At 38.0% G+C, this 10113-nt stretch overlaps 1 protein-coding gene across 2 annotated transcripts in view; it reads left to right on the forward strand.

Annotated features, from left to right (window-relative positions):
- The first annotated feature begins 2125 nt into the window (after positions 1-2125).
- Twf1 (twinfilin actin binding protein 1) overlaps positions 2126-10113 on the forward strand; it is an 11535-nt gene continuing 3547 nt past the window's right edge. Inside the window, exons 1-8 of one of the 2 annotated variants that reach the window (XM_026782757.1) lie at positions 2126-2246; positions 3622-3699; positions 5537-5715; positions 6501-6596; positions 7538-7642; positions 8393-8413; positions 9490-9615; positions 9866-10016. In XM_026782757.1, the coding sequence (XP_026638558.1) occupies positions 2222-2246; positions 3622-3699; positions 5537-5715; positions 6501-6596; positions 7538-7642; positions 8393-8413; positions 9490-9615; positions 9866-10016 (781 nt within the window). In that variant the 5' untranslated portion in view covers positions 2126-2221. The remainder of the gene's footprint in view (positions 2247-3621; positions 3700-5536; positions 5716-6500; positions 6597-7537; positions 7643-8392; positions 8414-9489; positions 9616-9865; positions 10017-10113) is intronic. The other variant, XM_005354298.2, reaches the window with a different exon arrangement.

The raw sequence follows: 10113 nt of genomic DNA on the forward strand, positions 1-10113 counted from the left end.
AATAAAAAAAACGAAAAAAAAATAAAAAAATAAAAAAAATAAATCCAGCACAAAGGCAGAGAAGCAGGCAGATCTCTGAGAGTTTGAGGCCATCCTGATCTACAGAGTGAGTTACAGGACAACTAGAACTACTCACAAAAATAATAAAAAATAATAGTAATGATAACAACAACATACAAAGAGGCAGAGGTATCAGAACTCTGTTGAGACCTAAGGCCCTTGTACATTTTATATAAACTACATGTTTGCAGAAAATAAAAACAAGGGCTTTCTTCCTAGGAGGTGACAGGAAGGGTCCAAACTTAATTGGACTTTCTTCTTGTCAAGCTAAACACACAATGGTCCTTTCTAAGCATGGATATGGGAAAGATTTTTTTTTAATCTCATCAGTATTTTTTTTAAACAATGTTCTGTAATCAACAGGACATGAATCAGCTAAAAACCCGCGAGGAAACTCGACAATTTTCCCTTTGTGCAACACCACAGTTAAAACTGGTAAATCAGGATGAACCATTATGCCAGGAAGTACTTGTTGGAATGAGCACCTCCCAAAGAAGTCCCCAAAACTCAGATTGTACGTGGCTAGTCTGTGCATAGGAGGATCTGGTAAAGAAAGAGTTGAGATCACAAGTCCCAGAATGTAATGATCTTGATTGTTGTGGTTGCTGGCCCGTCTAGTGGCTTATTTAAAATACACCATACTCAAAGAGAGATTCTGCCGGCTTGTCATTTTCTTTGCCCGAAGAGTATTTGCATGTTAGCATATTGTAATCTTATATATTTATTAGTTCAAGGCTCTAAAATCAGGACCTAGCTTTCTACTTAAGAGCAGTAGAAAACCAACATAAAAATAAATAATAGAATTAACTTTCATGGGGAAAATGCATGCTAATAAAAGCCTAAAATGAGAAAAAATTTTGACTACTATCTGCTGTTTCCATACAAATTTATTCTGGGTAACTGTGAATATACATTTTACTTGAAACAATAAAGGGCTAGCCTAAAGCGAAGCTCTATTCATGATTTTCAGTGGTAGAACTGACCACAGAGGTCAGCTCAGTGGTTCGGTGACTTTATACTCAGTTCCTTGAGGAACCGGAACAAGAACTATGAGATCTCTGTCTCTGTCTCTCTCTCTCTTTTTATTTTCGAGACAGGGTTCTGAGAACTGAAATGCCCAGGAAGAGAGCCACCCCACACCTGATAAAGACTTGAAGACTCAGAAGGTTGCCTGATTGGCTAGAACCACCTGATTGTGTAGGACTGTGGTGTTGTAGGTCTTAAACCAAATTATCATGAACCATCCCGTTCACAGCCACTTCAGTGTCTTACCTAACATCCATTTTTGGAACCACTAGGAAAATCTTTTTGGAATGCTCAAACCACTTAGCTTCTACCACTTAAAGGTTAAAAATGTCATCAGGAAATCTCTGAATCCATGTCCCCACCAAATATGTATTTTAGAAATACCTTGGTTTGCAATTTCCTTTTGTTCTGCTACTACAAAAAAATCATAAAATTGTTACCAAGTTGGAACATGATGCTGGGGGGGGGGGGGTCACCTAAATTTGTGCACTCCTCCCCTATAGCCATGTTTGGTTTCAGAATAAACTATTTTATTTCTTTTTGAGGTCAGAGCTATGGTTTTTGTGTGAGTGACCAATTGAAAAGTGAACAGCTTAAAATTTAAATCACGGGGGAAATGATGAAGGACTCTACAGTCTTTAAAATGGGCCAGGATTGGTCCTGAACCCAAGCTTGCTTATGCTATCCAAATGTTTAGCTGTTTTATCGGTCGCCTTAAAGTGCCCTTTTCTTTACAACAAAGGCTATGTCTTTTACTACAAAAAGTATGTTTGGGGAAATGGTCATTTCCCCCTAAGAGTTTTTTGGCGGGGTCGCTGTGCACACACGTGTAGAACCTTAACACGTCGCCTTACGGAGCTGCCCCGTAAAGCTCAGCAGCAGGGGTCGGGGAGCGTGGGGCGGGACCAATGTCTGGCGGGGCGGAGACTCTGACGGCAGCTGAGAGTAGCCAGTGAAAGGACAGGAGGCGGGGCCATGGGCGGGGCCTATGCCTGTAGGCGAAGGCGACTGGTGCTGGGGGCGGGGCGGAGAGTCGCGGGCAGATGACGCGCAGGCGGAACCGCTACTTCCTGGATCCGCCGGCCGGTGCCGCTGCCGCACCCTGCGCCGGAGCCGGGAACCTGCGGCCGCCGCCATGTCCCACCAGACCGGCATCCAAGGTAACGGCGCCACGGGGCAGGGGCTCCCGGGAGTCGGCGGGCCCGAGCGCTGGAGGCGCGGACGGCTTTGGAGCGGCTCTGGGTGTGACGGCCCCGACCGTGTCCCTGGCGGCCCTGTGGGGCCGCCGCCACGTAACAGGCAGTGGGTGCGGGAGAGCCGAGCCGTGTGGATCGGGACGGGGCCGAGCCGAGGTCGACCTGGGCCAGCCGAGCGACTTTCCTCGGTAGCCTCCGTCAAGGAGATTGATGCCGCACTCGGATCATTTGAAAAACAAACAAATCCCACAGCTGTAGGCTGCCTCCCAGACTCCCCGGATTGTCTCTCTCAGAACGGGAGCGCGCTTTCCTCTCGGAGAAATCCTGAGTAGGAAGTGTTTTTCCATCTTTGGATGCTCCCCAGGCAGCTGAAATGCCTGGTCTGTGTGGCTGCACCTTATCACCCCGTGGAGACTGTTGAATGTGCAATTGCTTGCGTATCTTAACCCTCCTTTATTTCCTGCTTTGAAAATAGGCAACTTGGAAGTAGTCATCTCCTCAGGATCAAATAATATATCCTGGAGTTATTTAACGAGTTCTAACATAAACTAGAGCACTTCCTGTAATAGTCAACTGAGTCTCCCCCCCCAGGTGACCAGTTAACAACTTGTTTTGTGTTTAAGGGTTTTGGACACCTCTTTCTTCCATACGCAGCCAGACAAAACATTTCCAAATTCATGTCTCATTTCCAAAATCATGTCTGTTTTTTTTAACGTGTTAATTTTGACATTTAAATGTGTCAAAATTATTACTAAGTTCGATGTTTGAGCCGTTTATCCTAAGACCGAAATAGGAGTCTTGCTGGGAATCAACACAAGAACGAAATGGAAGCAGTAGTGCATACACAAGGGATAGGCTAATTATTGAGTATTTGCTCAGTGACTACTACAGCTTTTTGAGAGATACAAGAAAGATACAAACACCATTAGATCTAGTGCATTTTACAAGCTTTTTCTTTATCGGAATATGAGACTTGATCCTGTTGTTTTTGACGGACAGATACAGGGTATGAAGGCGCTATCACAAACTTAAAATTGGATTATAGAGGCAACTTTCAACGTTTTCAAACATGAAGTAATTTGTCCATTATTAGGTTTGACTAAAAGTATTACTTCAGTGTTACTTCTGCTGCAGAAATCTGTAGATAAAATGTTGAGTTCCTATACTTTTAAGATGCTAGTATTTATTTTTTAGTAATAGCCAGTACCCATATTTTGTGCTTCTGTTTTATAATAACAAAGTGCTATACACTCTACCTTTTCCTTTGTTTTGTGTAAAGAGCAAAATAAAGTACTTCTAAGTTAAAAATGGGTTTCTTTTTCTTTATCATTTTCCACAGCAAGTGAAGATGTTAAAGAAATCTTTGCCAGAGCCAGAAACGGGAAATACAGACTTCTGAAAATATCTATTGAAAATGGTTAGTTAACATTTTAAGATACTATGTGCCCTTTGAGTGTTCGCTGTTGCAGTTTCAGATCTCCAAGTGTTATTAGTAATTTGAACTATTAATCAGCATGAAACAAGCTCAGATTTTCCCTTTCAGCCTGTTTTCCTTTTAGATTGTACAGCTATTGGGGAAACCCCAGGTGGTTTCTAGTATGATAACTTCATCCATGTCTGATGTTAGTGCTTCCCCTTCTAGAATGGAAATCAGTAACCATGTGGTACTATAAAACAAACAAAGCTAATTATTTCTGAGTTAATTCAGTAAAGTGTGTTTTGAAGTAGAAATATTTGGGGGGGGGGGGTCTGTTTGGACCCGAGAGGAGATTTGTTTGGAAACATTCTAAGAACATAGCAAATTATAAATCGACTCCTTAACAGCAATTGTGTGATCCGGAAAACTGTCTGAGTGACCACATCAGAATTAGATGAACTTTTAAAAACTTCATGTCCAAATGAATGTGCCGAAAGCATCCCTGTGCTTTCTTAAATATCCGAGAACCTTTTGTTTGGAAAAATAACTTGTTTTTTCATGAACTGGGAATAAATCAACTTTGTTTTTTCATTTTTCTGCTTATTAAAATGTGAAGCTAGTTTAGAATCTTACAATATTCCATAGGAGCAAATGTCTACTTCAAGGTAGCTAAAGTTGTGAATGTTACTTCCTAAGTGACTAGTTAGTAAACAAAATAAAAAGATAGAATGTATCTTTTATTAAGATAAAATATATCTTAAATTTGCAATTCTTCAGAAGAAAATTTTTATTTTCTAAATATCTTCCAGTTTTTTTTAATCTTGAGAAAAATGTTAAATTAGAAAATTTCAGAGACTGAAAAAATAAATGCCTACCTCTCTTATTAATGACTTAGTACTTTATAGTTTTCTCCAAACCAAATTTAACTTTTTAAATGTTACTGTTTTTCTGATGTTAAAACATCATTGGACTACTACTGTATGTCTCTTTTTCTCCCCCTGGGGTAGCTGCATTTGGAAGTTTAATATATATGAGCAATTCCTTTTACTTAAATGCCGGCATAACATATGATGCTCTTTTGAGTTTTTAAGTTCACATAACCTGCATGTTGTTTTATTGCTCTTTATTTCTGGGATTTTTCTGATTTGTTTTATAGCCTGTGAATTATTTTAAAACGCGAATAAAAGAAGAATGTTTTCATTTGACATTCACATGTTTGCACACTCTCTTTAGGGAAGATGCTGTGTGGTGCTATAGCATGCACCTGCCTGTGTGTGTACAAGTGATTCTGTGGGAAGAGTCCCTTCAGAATCTTACTTAAAAATAGTGCCTAAAAAAGGACAACTCCCAGTCTAGTGACTTTAAGGCCACATGTTAAACCCACAGTATTGTTGTTGTCAAGTAGGAGCCAAAGCTTGTTTTATAATTTATAAACTATAAAAAATTATGAAATAAGATATATTTATAAAATTTAAAAATTATAGTTTTGAGTAAAGTTCTATATATATGTGAGGTTTTTATATATGTAAAGTTTATATAATTTTCAGCATAGATATTTTAACAAATAAAAGTCTAATTGCCCTTTACTAACTCAGTTATAATTATTTTTATATTTATTCCTTATGTTATTTACATAAAATATTTTAACCATGTTTTTTCTAAGATCTTTATATTTGTTCTTAGTAATGCCCCAGATCATAGTTATTTTATATAATTCCACCTTTTCAATTTTTCTGGGAAAATAGTAATAGGGAAATAACTTGTCTTTCTCGTCTTCATCATATTATCACTTGCTATTGCAGACCCACTTATTTGTTTTAACATTTTCATTTCGTAGAACAGCTTGTGATTGGATCATGTAGTCAGCCTTCAGATTCCTGGGAGAAGGATTACGATTCCTTTGTTTTGCCTCTGCTGGAGGACAAGCAACCGTGCTATGTATTATTCAGGTTAGATTCTCAGAATGCCCAGGGATATGAATGGATATTCATTGCATGGTCTCCAGATCATTCTCATGTGAGTAATGTTTTGTAGTTTTTTTTTTCTTTTTTTTTCTTTTTTTTTCTTAAACATTAAATACTAAGATTTTTTTTCTAAAATATCTTCATGCTACAAGAAGGATAAGAAGAAGCAATCATTTCTCATAGAGGGATAATCTTGTCACAAAACAAAAGAGAGTTCCCAGTAGACTAAATAGATTAAAAGGTGGAATTGAGATGTAGATACAGCCCAGTGTTATAAAGAGTGTCAGAGTTCTTATAGAAAGCTATTTGTTCATGCTGTCCAGTATTCTCAAAAGATTACCCATTTCAGTTCTTCCTCTGGAAGAAATAGCAGATTTCACCCTTTAGAATTATGAAACTGTTCCTGTCAATTGATAGTTATCCATGAAAGCTGCTAAAGCTCTTTAATAATAAAACGTTTGTCTTTTCATCCCACTGTGCCTCATCTACTGGTATTTGCCATCAGCAATTCATGAATATTTGATTCTTAATTAGTAATGTTTGATAATAGTTTGAGTAAACTATCACTGTAAAGGTTATTTTATATTAATCCCCCCAATATTTGAAATAGTATTTTAGTAATTTTTTTAGTATGAATTTAATTTGTTTTCTACTTTAAAAAAGTATCCTACATAATTTAAAATCGACCTTACTGGTCCCTACCGATTTAGACACCTGTGTTATAGTTGTTAGTGAGCAGCATCCTTATTGGGTTAAGTACTTGAAGGTTTTAATTTATCATTGCTTGCTTTTATAATGGTAATACTGCTGACGTGTAAAACTTTCACAATTGTATAGGTTCGTCAAAAAATGTTGTATGCAGCAACAAGAGCAACTCTGAAAAAAGAATTTGGAGGTGGCCACATTAAAGATGAAGTATTTGGAACAGTAAAGGTACAAAACTTATTTTGTGTGTGTTTTTTATGTGCTTCAAAAAACCCCAAAACCAAAACAGGAAACAAAACTGGTAAATCCAGGCATAGAGGCACACATCATTACTCCTTGCACTTGGGAGGCATAGTCTTAGGGTTTAGTACCAGCCTCGTCTGTGTTCTGAGTTCAGGACGGACAGGGCTACATGTTGAGACCCTGTCTCAGGCATAAGAAGAGTATTGTTATTTCTCATGATACGCAGTTCATGCTAATTCACTCGTATCTGTTGATACTGAGAATAAACACTACTGAGGTAGGATTTCTCAGAGGTATGGTAAACCGGTGCCTTTATGACTGTATTCACAAATTAAGGTGATTGGAATACACTTTGAGCAGCTGATTTATGCGTCCGTTTCAGAAAATAATACGCTTTAGCGAAGAGAGGAGGCGCGATTTTCTTCCCGTTAGCTGTGAACTGGGCTGGCTTCTCAGCTCTCTCGCCCTCAGCCATCAAACCATCTTAGCTCCCTCACTCAGCCTTCCAAGAGCAATGCTCAGAAGCATACCTCTTTGAAGTACTTTTTTCTTATACGAATACTTCTGCAAATACTGTATAAGTGACTTTAATATAGACTTAGAAGAAGAATAAATTATGAGAATAGCTGTCAGCCAGTTTTCTACAGATAGCAAATTATATATGCCCTGTAGGGTTGAGGCTGGAGATCAGTTCACTATTTGATGATCAAACTTAAACAAAAGATTTAATGATTATAAACTTGAGGAAAAGGAGACACTTGTTAAAAACTTTGAATCCTTCAAAATAGAGGATGAAAATAAGAGAGTAAAATTCTTATACTGCGTATTATCACTTAATTTTTTCAATTAATAATTTTTGTTTTTCCTAGTGTAGCCTCACTTTGGTTATATTTCTGGAAAATAATAATTTATTTCTTTGCTCACAGGAAGATGTTTCATTACATGGATATAAAAAGTATTTGCTGTCCCAGTCTTCGCCTGCCCCACTGACGGCAGCAGAGGAAGAATTACGACAGATTAAAATTAATGAGGTAAGTTATAACTTTAATGCTTTCAAGGTTTCAAGTGTGTCACAATACCATGTGTTGAATGAATAGACACAAAGGTAGCTGAAATTCGGATGTTGGATCCGTTAGGATTATTTAGTTTAGGGATGGATCTATGTGCTTAATGTGTTTTCAGAAAAAGAAGTAAAACATTCATGTTAACTAACAGCCCTTCGTAAAGGGCTGTCCCCAAAATGTACATGTTAAAGCAGACACTTGTGTGCCGTGAGTACTTTTTGAAGAGAGACGTGTGTTACCCATTGATTGCAAAGAGTTTTAAATTTAGTACAACCTCATAAAGAAAATTTTTTAAAATATATTACTTCAGAGATTAGTGTTTGCTAAAGAGGATAAAATTAAATGCAGGAGAATGCTGAAGGTCACTTAAACGGACTTCAATTCTGTGAACTTGGAGATGTAGATGGAGCTGGAGTATTTGTTAAGCATTCTGAGGCTAGTAAACTTGGAGACATAATTTTAATGTTTTTGCAGCCGTCTTAGATGACTTTTGTAACTACTTTCTTTCTTCTGAAATTTTACAAAGCATAAGTGTCCCAAACTACTGCTCATTGTCTTCATACTAGGCCGACTAGTCTGGAAATGGCTCAGTACCCTTAACATGAAGTTGATGGCAAGGATGTAGCATGTATTTTAAGCTAAAGTTATTTGAGTAGGGCTTTTTATATGACTTTTTTTCCTACAAGTTTGAAAGTTTGTTTTATTCCTTGCAATCAGAGCCCAGAGGATCATATTGGGGTATGCACTTGCATATATTCTATGATGTTTTCATTATCCAGTACCATGCCGTAGAATCTCCATTCATTTTTTTTTAAGTAGTTTGTATTTGACTTTCTGTTGCAATATTGCAAATGAGACCCTTATGAGCTGTCATTTATCAAGTAGAACAACCGTAAACATGTACTTGGAAAGCTTTCTTCAAGTATCTCTCATTCACACACGAGCTGTTTAGTAAAGAAAGCCATACATCTGGGGCACGTGCGGGCGTAGCTTATGAGCTGTGTGGTTTGTCTGTGTCCTGCGTCCTCATTCCAGTGTAGTGCATGGTGTTTGTATGTCCCATTTTATGTTCAGTAGAACAGTAAAATCTATGCTTACTGTATACATTTACTATTCAGAACTTCTAGCAAGAAAAGTTGGCATTTAAAGAGGTAATCTGATGACACTTCAGAAGAGTTAACTGTAGTTACATGGACCTGTGCCAGGCTCAGTGAAGGAAACTCCAAAGTCCTGAAACTGCTCATTCGAGGCTCCTTCCCAGTATTTCATACCAGTGTCACGCTCTTCTGCATGTCCACAGTGTGAGAAACTATATGCCTTCTAAGTTTAAAATGTTTTAAGAATTTGAATGAAAGGGTGAGATTTAATATTTTCTTTAAAGTGGAGTTTTCTGCTTTTTGCCCTCAGGCACTTCTCTACTGTGAGATAATGCCCTTGTACCCTGTAAAGATATTTCACTCATATTGGTTTAGTAAAAGGCTGATTGGCCAGTAGTCAGGCAGGAAGTTTAGGCAGGGTGACCAACTGGAAGAATTGTGAGAAGAGGAAAGGCAGAGATGCAGTCCCCAGCCAGACACAGAGGAAGAATGATGAGAACGCCTTACTGAGAAAAGGTACCAAGCCATTTGGCTAAACATAGATGAGAATTATGGGTTAATTTAAGTTGTAAGAGCTAGTTATGAATAAACCTGAGCAATAGGCCAAGCAGTTTATCATTAATATAAGCCTCTGTTTATTTATTTGGAATTGAACGGTTGCGGGGACAGGCGGGGCAGAAACTAAAGTTTTACCCGTCAATTCTATCTGTGTCTTAGGTACAGACTGACGTGGGTGTAGACACAAAGCATCAGACACTACAAGGAGTGGCGTTTCCTATTTCTCGAGATGCTTTCCATGCTTTGGAAAAACTGAGCAACAAAGAACTCAACTATGTACAGTTGGTAAGATGGCTGTAAAGTAGCTGTTCTTTTTGGTAAAGTATGGCTTGTATAATTCCTATTTTTAATGAATTGGTTTTTTACTAACTTTTTGCTTTTAAGGTAGGGTGTCATTGTTTATTCATGTTTTTATTTAAATCGCAAGTACTATATGTGTATGAAAAAGTCAGCTAATCCACACCTGTGCATCATCTTTGTCTTCTAAGTTAACTTGTATTTTACCTGTTTAATAAATGTTGTTTATTTTTGGCAGGAAATAGATATAAAAAATGAAACAATAATTTTGGCCAACACAACAAATACAGAACTAAAAGATTTGCCAAAGAGGATTCCCAAGGATTCAGCACGTTACCATTTCTTTCTGTACAAGCATTCTCATGAAGGAGACTACTTAGAGGCCATAGGTGTGTGACACATTGTCTGCAGCACAGAGCCTCCCTTTGCCTACCAGCTTCAGTACCATAGTCTGACGTGTGACACATTGTCTGCAGCACAGAGCCT

The sequence above is a fragment of the Microtus ochrogaster genome, chromosome 15 (genome assembly GCF_000317375.1).
Source record: "Microtus ochrogaster isolate Prairie Vole_2 chromosome 15, MicOch1.0, whole genome shotgun sequence".
Taxonomy (NCBI): Eukaryota; Metazoa; Chordata; class Mammalia; order Rodentia; family Cricetidae; genus Microtus; species Microtus ochrogaster.